The sequence below is a fragment of the Vespula pensylvanica genome, chromosome 20 (genome assembly GCF_014466175.1).
Source record: "Vespula pensylvanica isolate Volc-1 chromosome 20, ASM1446617v1, whole genome shotgun sequence".
Classification (NCBI taxonomy): domain Eukaryota; kingdom Metazoa; phylum Arthropoda; class Insecta; order Hymenoptera; family Vespidae; genus Vespula; species Vespula pensylvanica.
Window position 1 is genome coordinate 984,273 of NC_057704.1, and position 14,188 is coordinate 998,460.

Consider the following 14,188-nt stretch of genomic DNA (forward strand, 5'->3'; position numbering starts at 1 on the left):
TCTGTTCGTTCATTGGTTGCTTTGCATCTGTTGGAAAACGTAGAAAACAATTAAGTACAAGTGGCGCCATCTTACTTGTGTTTTAAACGTTCAATAGTCATAGCGCGAAATTTGAATTGTTCCAGTAAACAATTATTTGTTATAATATAGTTTTCGATGGACCTTGTTATTTGTATCATACATTTATATCGTACGTATCATTTTATTTGAATCTTATTTGACATAAATTAGTAAATAGTCTTATATAAAATAAAACTCATTTAATTAATTTATGAAATATTTATATTTACGAAATTAGTCTTTCTATACACTTCCTTACGCGCAGTCACATACTTCTTCTTCACTTGTATTGTTAAAAGGTATATGTAAAAAGATAATTAAAATTACTCGCTAAGACGCAAAGCTTATGCGAGATTGCCTTTTTTGTGAAAATGTTTGGTAATGCGCCTGACTAACAATAAATAGAATGACGAACGTGTCGATTTGATGCGAATACGTAACACAGAATTATATTCATATGTACATACATAATAATAATAATAGCACTAGCAGTTGCGGTTGTAATAGTCTAGTAATTTTAGCAATAATAGTAATAGTTGTAGTTATAATAATAATAATAATAATAATAATAATAATAATAATAATAATAATAAAATTATAATAATAATAATAGAAATAACATAAGTGCTTTATAATAATAATGAAAATAATAATACACTTTCATGAACGTTTATAATTTAATTTCATGAAATTTAGATAGTTATGTAAGGCACACCCTATGGTCTTTATCAAGTGATTTTGTCTTGTCATCAACGTATAAATAAATGTATACGGTTGTAATACGCGACTAACTTAACTTAATTGATGTATATTATACTATTTGTGAGAATTATTAATATGCTAACTATAGGCAAAATCTGTTCTGTACATAATCCTATCTTTTTACTAATCTTTTAAGATGGGTAATCGTACTTTTTAATAATAATAAAATAATAATAATAAAATAATAATAAAGATAATAATAACATTAATAAGAACAACAAGATAATGCATATGCACAGGGTGAGAGCATGCTTCTTTCTACATAATATGAAAATCATGTGCAGTACCGTCAAATATAAAAAAGAGAATAGAGTTTGTTTCTTAATGTTAAATTGTCTCTACACTCATATATCGTACCGTTTATATAATCAGAAAATCACGTCAAATTCCCTTTACTTTTAAAAACATCGATTACATCGTAAAAAAAATTATCCAACAATTTTATATGTTTCTAGTAGTTTTGTTAAATTCAACTAAAAATACTACTCATGATATAATTTGGTAATAATCTAAAATAGCTATGCCAATGTTGACAGTTTATGCATTTGTATGTACAAGTTAACATCCAGATGTTATCCTTCTGGTTGCACATCCCTACTTACTATGATATTATTGTTTATGGATAAAAAAATACTAATATATCGCATTGTTGTTGCAGGGGCAGTGTTTTCATAGTTTTGTCCATTGATAAGGCACCAATTTATGGGATCCTGAGATTCAACCGGCATGTTTTGATAGATTTAGAGGCATATCTGAAGTATAATGAACATAGTATTATTATTATTTTTTTTTAATTATACGTCCTAATAAGTTTAATTTATCAATACAAAATATATTCAGAAAATATACCTGAAGGAGGAGTAAGCGTTTGTTCTCTGTAGTCTTTGTAATGATGTACAGGTGGAGATGGAGGATGAGGTGGTGGTGGGGCATACAATGGCAAAGGGGGTGGGTAATGAACAGGTGACGGATAATGCATCCATAATGGAGCTCTATATGGTCCAGGAGGCAACATTGGAACACCATAGAGTGAATGATGTACAGTTGCATTGGTAGATCCAATATAAGGGTCCATTCGCACTCTTGGATAAGAGTTACTCGTTGAGTATTTCACAGGTTGCCTGTCATCTGGTTTCAACAAATTTCTTAAAAATCCTGGTTCAGGATTTGGTTTATCTTCTCCCAAAATACTAGTTATACTGTATGAAGATAACTGCTTTGGAGAAGGCGTAGAAGTACTGGTTATATTAACAGGCTGAGGAGTAGCACGCCTTTTTGATGCCTGATCTTCCAACGAAACTCTTTCTAGTTCCCTTAAAATACGCTTGCGAGGTGAAACAACATTAGGATCAAGGAGACGTGCTAATTTATCAACTATCAGGCTTAAAGCTTTCCCAGATGATGTATCATTCACTTTACGGACTGGTTTTATATGAGATACCGAGGACTCTGGAATAAGCATTAAGGATGTGGGATCATGTGGACGACGACGTTTACGTGCTACCAAACGAGGATGCGCGCAAAGCCGGGTTTTTGGATTTCTATGGTAATAAAAATTGAACTCTGTGGATATCCTGCGCCTGGGATTAGCTTGCTTCCAGCAATGGTCTCTTTGCCAAGGGCTTGATTGAATCGAAGAATTATCATCAGAAACTGAAAATATGTAATATTTTTTATTGATTGTTTTATCCATATTTGCTTAAAAATATTGTTCCTTTTAAACATACCGCTAAGAGAAGTGGTACTCTCTTGCCTGTTGGGTATAGTGCTTGCAGGTGGCCAGAATGTCTTTTTTGGAACTGGAAACCATGTTGTTCTTTCTCCATCTCTACGATGTGACAGCTCCAATATAAATTTTCCATCTTTAAAAAATTTTAATCTTCCTCCAGGAGTTGGCAAAAGATTACTATCAATACGTGTTTCAGTATGCTGTGTTGGTTGGGGACTTGTATTTTTACCATTGGTATTGGCAAGGGTTGGGTGCAATGTAGGAGGATCACGCGAGCACATCTCTGTCGTGCCCCTCACGTGACCTGTGTGAGCATGACATTCTGCTGACTTTTCACGCATGCTGATACTTTACCGGTATCCATTTTCCTCCACTTGACCTCCCATTCCTTAACCTCTGGATAGCAGGTCTTATAAAATTATAGAACCTATTTGAGGTCTTCTTTTTAAATATTATGTTTAAGAGCCAGATGTAGATAAATCTTGCTAAAGTATTTTTGTCATATCATTTGCCAGAAACATGTTTTTTAAATGAACTTTAAAAAACATCTGTCAGTGACAGAGATAGAATATAAAGTTTGTTATATACGATCATCAAATCAAACACAATTTGGAATATTGATCTTGTAGAGTATCTTGTAGATTAGATTATTATATTAAAAGCTCGTGGAAGATGCATCAATGGTTGACAGGTAGTTTACATTGAAGACAAGCAAGCTTATGCATAAGACAGTGCCTGACAAGAAGTGATTATGAAAGCAGCATTCCTGTAGTATTCAATCAATCAGAAATATATTTTTTTATAATCCGTAGTAGGTTGTAAAACGAAGATTTTGCATCTATAAAATCATTGTGATAATATCGAATTACGATGCGAGCTATCATCGATACTCCAATAATGTTTTGTAGAAAATTTTAAAAGGAATCTGGTATACATAAGTGGCAGCCGCCAGATTCCCACCCACCCACGCACTGCCGCCTTTTGTAACGAGCCCTATTTCGTCTCCAAGTAGAGCCACATTGCAACGATATATCCTTAAGTGCAAACAAACTGATTTTCTTCTTACGATTGGGACTACGGCTCAACTTGGCTTTCTAAACGCGAGATTTTCATGGACCAAACACGGGGACGGCACTTTGTAATGGAAAACACGTTTCGGCCGACACATGTGTTTCACTTCACCCACAAAAGATTCACGTGTTTGCGATAACCGGCCTTATTCGTTCGAGGATTCTTTGTAACGTGCACACACCGCCGTTTTTCTCATGATTTTCGATCTTTCAATGTAAAAAAACAAGAAATTCTCGCCTTCGTGTACTCTTCTCATCGACAACACTGTGGCGGTTCGCGGTCCGCGCGTTCCTCCGTTTCTTAGTTCAACTCCCACAATCAGTCTATGGAACTTCGGATATATAGAGTTATCATGAACTTGTTATATTAAGCCTTACGGAAATTCAATTATCAGATATAAAAAAAATATAGGATGTACAATAGTATTGAATAATAGTAATTTGTATACTCTCCTGCTATATCTTTGTACCGTAGGATTCAATTTTCTTATAATCATATTTGACACACGCTTCGCGAATTATAAAATGTAATATCTACCCGTCTGTTTAACAAATCAAATATGGATTCATCTATGCGCGCATTAGTTCGATTGATAGATCGTTAACCAATCGGAACACGCGAATTTTGAGAAATCAAAAAGTGGCGCTTAAATTTATATTTAATCTTGCATAGTGAAAAAGAAATCTTTGTAAAGTCGAAATGAAAAAGATTTTTTGACATACGTCATTTGTCTTCTATTTCCATGTTAATAAGATACGAGAAAAATGCTATTACTGGAAGAATATAAAGAACTCATCGAGCGAGATTCGAAGGAGATTTCGTTTTTATGGAAAATCGTACAAATATTTGGTTATTTTTTAAGTGCAATATCCGGCTATTGTTCTTCTATTATGTTCTATATTTTCTGGGTATATGATCATATAAACTTGTTTATTTTTGAATTTCATATTTATACATTTTTTTTCAATATTTAAAGGAAGATATTTTTGGAGGACGGTGTCCTCTTTGGGCACATGTATATGCTCTTTCTACAAGAACAGTAATTAATTCTAATAATGATGATGAACAAAATAAAACTATTATAAATATTAATTTACAAAATTGGTTAAATTATATAGCTGTTAGATATGATTATGAAAAACATTGTGAAATTTACTTTTATGTGAGTTTATTTTCCTGTGTATTTGGTATTATATGGATTGCAATGTTTTCTGTATATGGCAAAGGTGGATATGATATCAAAGTGCAAGTATTTATATTTTTATAATTATTAAAAGCTATAAATATTAAAATTTAATTTATGGGTGCATTATCTTAATATTTGTATTTGTACTAGCATTAACCATTTAATAAGTTTATTCTTTTATTTTAATTAGCATTCATTCTTCATGGAGAATTATTATACCAGCCTTTATTTTTAATTTTGTATTTACAACAGTTACCTCGTATACAATTTATGATTTACAAAAAGGATATGAAAAATTTACATTCGATATGCAAAAGGTTTTTTCAGAGTTAACAAAAAGCAATAAATTATCGCAAGATATGTAAGTATATTTTGAAATAGTCAACATATTTAAACATATTCATTCTCTATCTATGTACATATTTTATAGGATCTGCAATATTTTACGAAGTTATGTGGAGATGTATGATATTCATGAACATAATATATGTAATGTCTTTTTTATCGTACAGGTAAGATTTACATTGAGAAAATATACATTTAATAGATATATCAGAGTATAGTATTAAAAATAATATTTATATTAGATTTTAGGGTGGACAATAGCTGGAAGTTGGATTTTTAATTTAATGTTATTAGTGATACGTATTCTATTAATTACAGACTTTCGAATTTTAAGAGTTAGGGTTTATGAAATTCCATACAATTCTATTATACCATATTTAGATAACGATAAAAATAACATAAAAACAGAGCCTTCTGAAAGTGAAAAAAAGAAAAAGGACTAATATGTATTTATAAAATACATACATATATGTATATACAAAAAAAATAAAATAAATTATACACATCCTTTATTTTTTCGATTAACACAATTTCTGTATATTTTTTTTATTGATATTAACGGGGAAATATTATGAATTTCATATAAATCAAAAATGTGAAGATTCTTTTAAACATATAAAAATTGCAACTATTTATTTATAAAATATTATTTTTATAAATAGTAAACATGAAAGTATAAAAAAGATGTGAACTAGTCTCAATTCACAGATTTGTGTCAATAAATAAATTTACTACTATTTTATATAAATATTTTTTTTTATAATACTCAATGTTAAAATATTAAATATTTATATGAATAGTAGTTCGCATATATATGATATGATTATTATTATTAGCTCACCAATAAATGAAAAGAAAAGAAATGAATATTTATAAAAATATTTTTTATAACTCATTTGTTAGATTTTTATCATGTGTTGTTTCCTGCAAAATTGATTAAAAATAAGTAAAATTATTTAGATAAAATGCAACTTAAATGAGTATGAAATTTATGATAAAAATATAAAATTGAATAATAAAGAAATATTTTTTACTCCTATTATAAATTTAAAGTTATCTAACATATTTGAATCCTTTAATTACTTCCCTAGATTGATACCATCGAAAAGGTGCTTGCACAGTTTGTTCATTGGACTGTTCCTTACATTGCATAATAGAATCATCTTTAAAATTAGTATTAGCAAGTTCGCGATATACTTTGACTAAATTTGTACAATTACAATCTATATCAAGTTGATTATTATGTAGTAACTTGATTCTAAAACTTTGTGATGTTTGTATTGAGGGTATATAATTTGGTTTTGGTAGAAAGAAATTAGATAAACTATTATTATCACTTTTTTGTAACAAAAAGAATGTGTTTGTAGGTCCTAAAGGTAAAGTCATAGCATCTTGAAATTCTTTACATTCCATCATTGATCTATAAAGAAAATTAAAAATAAAAACAAAAATTGGATAATCAAGACTATATAGTTAAAGTAGTGATAAAGGTCGTATTGATTAATTATATAATAAAATTATTTGTAAACTATTTACCTCATTAGATTAAGAAGAGGTTTCTGTGAAGAATGTTTACACTTTGTATGACACAAACTATCAAGAATTTGTGTTGGTAATTCCAATGTAATTTGTAGCTTTGGTGATACTATTGTTGGACCAATAATGATTACGATTTCCTTAACTTTGCAATCTTTAAAAAGTAATTCTGAAGATAAGTGATCAGACACATTTGTTAAGGAATTTAATAATGTTTTGATAAATGATGAATTTCTGTCCGATTTTTTAGTCTTGGCTTGTAAGTGCACCAAGGAATCATATGTAAACGGTATTTGTTGTTTTTGATATAATACATATTTTATAAACTCGATAATAAGTTTTGTGCACGAATCACTGGTTAGAGGTTCATCCAATATTACGTTGATATCTGTTTCACATTTCCGAATATTTGAAAACATCTTAAATGAATTAACATAACAAAGAAATTAATGTAGCATATATTTATCAATTAGATTCATCACAAGTAAAAATTATATATAGTAACAAATATAAACTACCATAATGATAAACTTAAATACAAAAAACTGAAACTATCAATCATCTCTTTGCTTACACAACCATTGATTATGAATATTATAGATGATGAAACTCATATTTATATTATTAGAACGATATCAATAGAAAACTATTTTATAAAAATATATTTATAAATTTCATTATAAATTTATATATGAGAAGAGACTACAAAAATTTTTATTAATCAAGCAACATATAAAAATATAAGTCTTAAACTTGTTATACTGTTTCGAAATTAATCTTTAAAGATTTCCAACTTTGAATTTTCAACGGTTGGTGTATTTACTAGTTTATTTTCAGAAAGATATGTTTACAGAAAGGTTAGTAGAAAAAGGGATATAGTCGTTTCATTTTTGGCGCGAAGTTATTTTGTAACTATTTGATTATATTTAAGGAAAAAGTAAACAAGAGAAAGAGACATTGTATTTAGTTAAAAAAAAATTTTAACGATCCGTGTGGTAAATAATGGAACTTGGTTGTTAATTTTTTAATGAGAATAGAAAAAGTATTGGATCGTTGTGAAACAGTTATTGTTATGTTCTCGATTTAAATTTTGAAATACCAATATAAAATATTATTTTAATTTTTTTCTTCGTTTATATAAATTCAAATACCTTCTCAGCGATAAATTATTTCTACGTGACAGTTGTGTTCTATGATTTTTTTGTCACTCGTGGTATTATAACCTATATACAAAGATTTTTATGAATGTTGGGTTATTTTTGATCTTTTGATGTAAAGATAATTAATATAAAAAATTCTTCATTGCATCTAAAGATTTATTTTAAGTAGTTTTCAAATAAAATTATATAATAATTTTAATTTTTTGTCTAATCATACAAGAATTATTTACAGTTTGTAACTTCCTTACTTCTTTCTTTTTATTTCAGTAACATGGAAGACCCAATCTCAGCGCATTTGAAAAATTTAGTAGTCAGTAGTAATGAATGTTTGGAGTTGAAATTAATACGTGATGTTAACGATTTAGAAGATGATAGAACTTCGTTCAAACCAGAAATGTCTCATCAAATATTTGGAGACAGGTGCATATTGTTTAATTAAAAGTTTATAAGTTAATTTATAATTGTTATTTCCTTATTAAAGTTATTGTTAAGTTTAATAATTATATAATAGATATATTTTTTCTTTACCAGTGAAACTATATTTGGTTATCTGGACTTAAAAGTGAAGCTGTATTACTCGGCAGGTTCATTAGAAACTTATTTGGGTATGACTTATTCCGAGAAAGTAAATAAGCTTACTTATGAGGGAGTTGAAGCTGATGAAGTATTATCAAAAGTTGCTGAGAAACTTACACCTAATATCCATACTAATCTAGATTCCTTTGTTGAATCTATTAAAAAGGATAGAACATTTAGACCTTATGGAGAACTACTTTATTCTTTTTCAGTAAATGGTAATATTGTAAAATCTTTCTTATTTTGATTTCTAATCATTTTTACAAAATTTAACTTTTTGTATTATTTTAACATATTATTATAAAAGTAAAATATTTGAATATTTTTTCTACAAATTTTATTTTGATTTTAGATAATGGCTGTACAAGACAATTCGAAGTTTATAAAGCAGATATGACGTGTAAAGGCTTTAAAGAATATCATCAACGTCTTCAAACATTTGTTTTGTGGTATATAGATGCTGCTAATTTCATAGATATTGATGATGACCAATGGCATTATTTTAATATGTAAATATAAATTTAATATATTATCAAAACCAATAAATTCTGTAGCATACTAAATAATTAATTATGATATATAAAATAGGTTTGAAAAATATAAATCATCATCTGGATATACTCAATATGGAACAATTGGTTTTGCCACTGTTTATCAGTATTATGCATATCCTCATCATACTAGACCACGTATTGCTCAAGTATTAATTTTACCTTTGTTTCAAAATATGGGTCTTGGTACTCATTTACTGCGTGGTATTTATCGTGAGTATATAGGTAGAAATGAAGTCAAAGATATAACAGGTAATTTGATTTTAATATCTCTTAAACTTCATCTAATAAGAACATTAATTTACTTAGATTATCCGATTAATAATATTATGTATATAACTTTTAATTTTTTTTTATTTTTGCAGTAGAAGATCCATCCGTTGGTTTTCAACGAATAAGAGATTATGTAGATGCAATGAATTGCAGCACATTACCTAGTTTTTCACGAGAATGTTTACTTCAAGGTTTCAATAAAGCAATGGTTATTGAAGCTAGAGAAAAATATAAAATCAATAAGGTATGTTTGTGTAATTGTATCATTCTTCTATTATCGTTTGTACATTATATATAAATTCATTTTTATTTTTAGAAACAAGCACGTAGAGTGTACGAAATTTTACGTCTGCGTATAACAGATATTTCAAACGAACAAGAATATCGTGATTACAGATTAGATGTTAAAAAAAGACTGAATATTCCATATAAACGGGAACAAAATGATATAAAAAAATTAGAATTAGTTCTGAAAAGCCTGAATAAACGTTCTAATATTACATTACCTGCACCAGAGCAACGTATGAAAATACTTGAGAAGTCATACCGTGTTTTAGAAGAAGATTATAAAAAGGTCGTTAAGCGTTTGGAAGATGAAACTGAGTTATGAATTGCATTAAAATATTGTTTCATATTATATAAGTACATTTTTTATAATTATAAAATAGATATCGTTTATAAGATAATGTATATATACATAATATAATGTGTTTTTTTAATATATTTATTATATATATTCTTTCCAACAAATTTTTTTCATCTAACATACCATTCTTAAATTTTTATCATTAATGTGTTCATACAATTATAATGTTAAAGTTTTTGTCATTCTTGAATTCATGATATTAAATTATTTAAAAAATCTGTACATATATACATATATAAGCTCACATATATTACTTAATACTGTAAGCTGTTCACAAAATATAAGAATTAAAAAATAATTATATTATTAAAAAAGTAGTTTCAATTTTCAAAGATCAGATTTCATTTGGTCTTCTTTTCTAAATAGCATATACGAGATATTTTTTATAGCCTAAAAAACATAACATTGTAATAAGTGTGTAATAATTTTAAATAAGTAATTTTAATAACATTTGTGTATGTATATTTATTCATTAATAATCAAATCTTATTAAACATAATTCAAATTAGTTACTTATTAAAATCAAAATAAAACAGCAAATAAAAGATCCGATAAAATAATCACAATACACGCCATTTTGAAATGTTGGCTCGTATATCAAATATAATATATAAATATTTTACTTATGCAATATTTGGAGAATTTGTGACATGATTAAACCCCACCCTTCCTTTATGCGACCTAGGTAAATTACCATTGAGGTTTTAAGTAGTTTTAGGATCAGCTTCTCTCACAGGAAATCTAGGTGTTTTTATGACTATTTCCTCCATATAAAAAAAAAAAAAAAAAATCAGGAAAGAAGATTTTTTTATGAATACATCAATTTTTTTCTTTTTAATAAGATTTTACTAGTTTTTTGGTTACTTTCATATGAAGTTATTATACAAATATAAATTTCATATCACATTTAATGTATAGATTTTTTGCACATGTTTGCATGTCACATGACATAGACATTGTACGTTCTAATAACTTATGCGTTTCTACTTCCTACTACTTACTTCCTATAGACTTTTACTTGCTTCAAAATTAACTATTCGTCACGGTTCTATATATGGATTTGGAAGTTTTTATAAGATTGTGTTAATACAAAAAAAAATATTCTGTTCCCACTCTAAAATGCCGAAATATCAAGTTAAGGTAAGATCTCACAAAATTACTTTATATACGTCACGAAGGAAATAAATAAACCACCTGTTTTACATTTAATTGTAATATTAAAGCACGTAGATATTATCTATTACATTTATTTTTTATAATTATATGAATCGTCCCAAGTGTTTCGTAATTACGTCGGATAAATCAATTACGTTAATAAAAAAAATATCGTATTAACAAGCACATTTCGTCAATGACGAAAGTAATTTCATTGCAAATTTCTTTCTTATCGGTAGAACGAATATATGCCAAATATAGACTACATATGTGTTATATAAATGCTATGTATGGTCTAATTAAATTTAATGTTATAAAAATTTTATTTTATTTCTTTTTATTTATTTTATTTATGATTTTTATATCATAAGGAAGAATCCATTAATAATTAGAAGGATATTGATTATCATATTTAACAATGAAAAATATTATAGATAATATTTATTTCAAATTGTTAAATATCTTGAAACATATTTTGTATAAGTAGAAATTAATATTATTCAAATAGAAATATTTTGTCTTTCTTAGATAGGTATTATTGGAGGGTCAGGACTTGATGACCCAAATAAACCAATATTTAGTTATCGTTCTGAAACTAAACGTGAAAATGCAACAAATGAATTTGGAATACCATCAAGTAACCTATATCATGGAACTATTTCTGGAGTAGATGTAGTTTTATTATCTAGGTAATCCTTTACTTCTCTTTATTGAGTTATTATTTGTGTATTGATTTTCTGTAATATCTGAATTACATTTAATTTCTTAATATAGACATGGATCAGGTCATGTTATAAATCCAAGTAATGTAAATTATCGTGCAAATATTGAAGCTTTAAAACTTGCTGGATGTACTCATATTCTTGCATCAATAGCTTGTGGTTCATTAACAGAATCTATAGGCAGAGGACAATTGGTTATACCAGATAGTTTTCTGGATAGAACAATTAAGAGACATAGTACTTTCTTTGATGGTACTTCTAATAAATATTCAGGTAAATTAAATTTTCTATGAAATTTTTAGTTACATAATTTTTACATCATTGTATTAATAAATAAAATTATAGGCGTATGCCACATGCCAATGGAACCAGCATTTGATCCACGTACTTCAAAGGTTTTATTACAAGCTGCAAAGGATCTTTGCTTAGAAGTAAGAGAAGGTGCAACAGTAGTAGCAGTAGAAGGGCCACGATTTTCTTCTAAAGCTGAAAGCAATGCATTTCGTGTTTGTGGAGGACATTTGATTAATATGACTATTTGTCCAGAAGTATGTTAAATTATTTAAAATATAATTCTTTCTATTTTCTATGTCATTTATATATTCTTAATTGCATATCTAATTATTTTAATAATTGATGGTAATTTTAATTTTGCTTTATTCGTGTATATAACTAGGTCTATTTAGCAAAAGAAGCAGGCTTATTATATGCAGCTATAGCAATGGCAACAGATTATGACTGCTGGAAAGAATGTGAAGAAAATGTAAATGCAAGTGATGTTTTAGTAGTGTTTCAACAAAATATTAGTAATGTAACAGATTTGTTTATACGAACAATAGAATTAATAGGGACAGAAAATTGGGATCAAGATATTAATAATTTGCAGGTAAAATAATATTTATGAAATTACATTTACTATCTTACCTTTTTTTATTATAATCTTGTAAATAAATATAAAAACTTATTAATTTCAGGAACTCATTAAAAGCAGTAATGTATCACGTAATGTTTCATGTTGAAAAAGAAAAAAAAAAAAAAAAGAGGTCAAATGGATACAATTTTCTGAAGAAATTATCTTAACAAAATATATTTTATAATCGAAAATATTGATTTCTTTAAGTATTTATATTTATTTCTATTTGATCCAAGAACTTAATAATATCCATAGAACACTTTTTATTTCCAATAAATATGTTAATGATTAAAATGAAATTTGTTATTTATTATAACAAATCTATTTGTATTATCAATAAACATTAAGTAACTATTCAATGATGTTTATAGCAAGATTTGTTTTTTTACACTTTTCTTATTTATATGAATTATTTTCTTTATTTAAAGATTGAACAAGTATTGTCATCATTTTAACTAAAATATTAATGTATTGATATATTCGTGGCATCTTATAGTAATGTAATTATTTTTAAATTGATACTAGACAAATACTGAAATAGGCATAATGAACGAATGTTTTTTAGAAGAAAAGTTCTACTATAATATTATACATTCTTACACTGTTGTCACAAAACAAGTTTTCTATGATAAAAATTATAAAGAATGTTCTTGCTTTTACTGCCCAGAGTATTTCCTGTATATATCAAACACAAATAAAACACTGGATAGTAATAACTCAAACATTTTATATATATTCTCTTCACAAAAATATACTATATTCCCTTGTCTTATATATTGCTCTACATTTTCAAGCTATAAAGAAGCAATATTTAATACTGTACTGTTTAAACATGTTATTTTATATATCAGAATTTTTTTACGATATTAGAATTCTTATAAGTGATAACAGTGAAATGCCACAATTGCATTATACTTACAGTAATATTGTGCAACGTTATTTCTTAATAAATATGTACCAAAACACTTTTTTAAGTATTCAGTATCATATACGAACAATATTATATTTCTGGTCATTTTTGACAAAAACATAATTTTAACATATTGCCCAGAATCCAGGCCTTAATAAGCATACAGCTTTCTTATTATATGCATGTATTTTTGCGCACGCTCACGTGTGTATAATGCGTACATATTTAACAATTATATTATTGGCATTTAAAGTGATAAATAATCACTTTAAAAGTAGAACAAGATAACGCACAAATAATAATATGCATAAATATTCTAATGCCTACTTTTCCTGAGTGAATTAAGATCGTATTGTGTTTGACTCTACAGGCAAGATTTAAAAACAAATAAAGTGATGCACAGCAACACTCTTTCTATTATAATAAATAATATAATTTCTTTACCTGTTGAAATATGATATAGAAGTTGTATGTAAAATTATGCATTTCGTAGATACACAAAAAATAATCATATTGCAAGAGTGTGCATATGATTAACAAATATTTAATTTTATAAACGGTAATTTTATTTCATTATCTTCTTTACTATTGCA

General features: G+C 27.1%; 5 protein-coding genes across 9 annotated transcripts; 3 read left to right on the forward strand and 2 right to left on the reverse strand.

Annotated features, from left to right (window-relative positions):
- Positions 1 to 264: 264 nt before the first annotated feature.
- Positions 265 to 3,903, reverse strand: LOC122636028. The gene is made up of 3 exons (XM_043826839.1): positions 2,550 to 3,903; positions 1,672 to 2,475; positions 265 to 1,574 (listed from the first exon to the last, which is right to left on the reverse strand). The coding sequence occupies exons 1-3, from the start codon at positions 2,890 to 2,892 to the stop codon at positions 1,540 to 1,542; spliced, it is 1,182 nt and encodes a 393-aa protein (XP_043682774.1). The 5' UTR covers positions 2,893 to 3,903; the 3' UTR covers positions 265 to 1,539.
- A 136-nt stretch (positions 3,904 to 4,039) lies between these two features.
- LOC122636183 lies at positions 4,040 to 5,631 on the forward strand. The gene is made up of 5 exons (XM_043827158.1): positions 4,040 to 4,530; positions 4,599 to 4,867; positions 4,999 to 5,169; positions 5,239 to 5,320; positions 5,396 to 5,631. The coding sequence occupies exons 1-5, from the start codon at positions 4,387 to 4,389 to the stop codon at positions 5,594 to 5,596; spliced, it is 867 nt and encodes a 288-aa protein (XP_043683093.1). The 5' UTR covers positions 4,040 to 4,386; the 3' UTR covers positions 5,597 to 5,631.
- Positions 5,632 to 5,938: 307 nt separating this feature from the next.
- Positions 5,939 to 7,230, reverse strand: LOC122636047 (MAD2L1-binding protein). Its single transcript, XM_043826870.1, has 2 exons — positions 6,690 to 7,230; positions 5,939 to 6,573 (listed from the first exon to the last, which is right to left on the reverse strand). Exons 1-2 carry the CDS (start codon positions 7,106 to 7,108, stop codon positions 6,207 to 6,209), a joined length of 786 nt encoding a protein of 261 aa, XP_043682805.1. The 5' UTR covers positions 7,109 to 7,230; the 3' UTR covers positions 5,939 to 6,206.
- A 324-nt stretch (positions 7,231 to 7,554) lies between these two features.
- LOC122636095 (histone acetyltransferase type B catalytic subunit) lies at positions 7,555 to 10,121 on the forward strand. Of its 5 annotated transcripts, none has more exons than XM_043826992.1 (7): positions 7,555 to 7,684; positions 8,117 to 8,269; positions 8,381 to 8,643; positions 8,778 to 8,934; positions 9,014 to 9,228; positions 9,342 to 9,493; positions 9,566 to 10,121. In XM_043826992.1, exons 2-7 carry the CDS (start codon positions 8,121 to 8,123, stop codon positions 9,857 to 9,859), a joined length of 1,230 nt encoding a protein of 409 aa, XP_043682927.1. In that variant the 5' UTR covers positions 7,555 to 7,684; positions 8,117 to 8,120; the 3' UTR covers positions 9,860 to 10,121. The 5 variants fall into 5 exon arrangements, with proteins under 5 accessions (XP_043682927.1, XP_043682930.1, XP_043682928.1 ...); XM_043826995.1 differs by having other exon boundaries at positions 7,581 to 7,597; XM_043826993.1 differs by lacking the exon at positions 7,555 to 7,684 and adding an exon at positions 7,743 to 7,902.
- Positions 10,122 to 10,787: 666 nt separating this feature from the next.
- LOC122636097 (S-methyl-5'-thioadenosine phosphorylase) lies at positions 10,788 to 13,044 on the forward strand. The gene is made up of 6 exons (XM_043826999.1): positions 10,788 to 11,035; positions 11,579 to 11,739; positions 11,825 to 12,045; positions 12,118 to 12,320; positions 12,449 to 12,658; positions 12,747 to 13,044. Exons 1-6 carry the CDS (start codon positions 10,871 to 10,873, stop codon positions 12,789 to 12,791), a joined length of 1,005 nt encoding a protein of 334 aa, XP_043682934.1. The 5' UTR covers positions 10,788 to 10,870; the 3' UTR covers positions 12,792 to 13,044.
- Positions 13,045 to 14,188: the final 1,144 nt, after the last annotated feature.

Excerpts from the sequence above, each read along its gene's own strand:
- LOC122636097 (XM_043826999.1), top strand. The coding sequence starts at position 10,871 with ATGCGTTTCTACTTCCTACTACTTACTTCCTATAGACTTTTACTTGCT. Across the intron at positions 11,036-11,578 it reads TGCCGAAATATCAAGTTAAG|ATAGGTATTATTGGAGGGTC; the intron begins GTAAGATCTCAC and ends TGTCTTTCTTAG. Across the intron at positions 12,321-12,448 it reads ATATGACTATTTGTCCAGAA|GTCTATTTAGCAAAAGAAGC; the intron begins GTATGTTAAATT and ends GTATATAACTAG.
- LOC122636183 (XM_043827158.1), top strand. The coding sequence starts at position 4,387 with ATGCTATTACTGGAAGAATATAAAGAACTCATCGAGCGAGATTCGAAG. Across the intron at positions 4,868-4,998 it reads GGTGGATATGATATCAAAGT|CATTCATTCTTCATGGAGAA; the intron begins GCAAGTATTTAT and ends TATTTTAATTAG. Across the intron at positions 5,170-5,238 it reads AATAAATTATCGCAAGATAT|GATCTGCAATATTTTACGAA; the intron begins GTAAGTATATTT and ends CATATTTTATAG.
- LOC122636095 (XM_043826992.1), top strand. The coding sequence starts at position 8,121 with ATGGAAGACCCAATCTCAGCGCATTTGAAAAATTTAGTAGTCAGTAGT. Across the intron at positions 8,270-8,380 it reads CATCAAATATTTGGAGACAG|TGAAACTATATTTGGTTATC; the intron begins GTGCATATTGTT and ends TTTCTTTACCAG. Across the intron at positions 9,494-9,565 it reads AAAAATATAAAATCAATAAG|AAACAAGCACGTAGAGTGTA; the intron begins GTATGTTTGTGT and ends TTTTATTTTTAG.
- LOC122636028 (XM_043826839.1), bottom strand. The coding sequence starts at position 2,892 with ATGCGTGAAAAGTCAGCAGAATGTCATGCTCACACAGGTCACGTGAGG. Across the intron at positions 2,476-2,549 it reads GAGTACCACTTCTCTTAGCG|TTTCTGATGATAATTCTTCG; the intron begins GTATGTTTAAAA and ends ACATATTTTCAG. Across the intron at positions 1,575-1,671 it reads AACGCTTACTCCTCCTTCAG|ATATGCCTCTAAATCTATCA; the intron begins GTATATTTTCTG and ends ATTATACTTCAG.
- LOC122636047 (XM_043826870.1), bottom strand. The coding sequence starts at position 7,108 with ATGTTTTCAAATATTCGGAAATGTGAAACAGATATCAACGTAATATTG. Across the intron at positions 6,574-6,689 it reads CCTCTTCTTAATCTAATGAG|ATCAATGATGGAATGTAAAG; the intron begins GTAAATAGTTTA and ends TTTTCTTTATAG.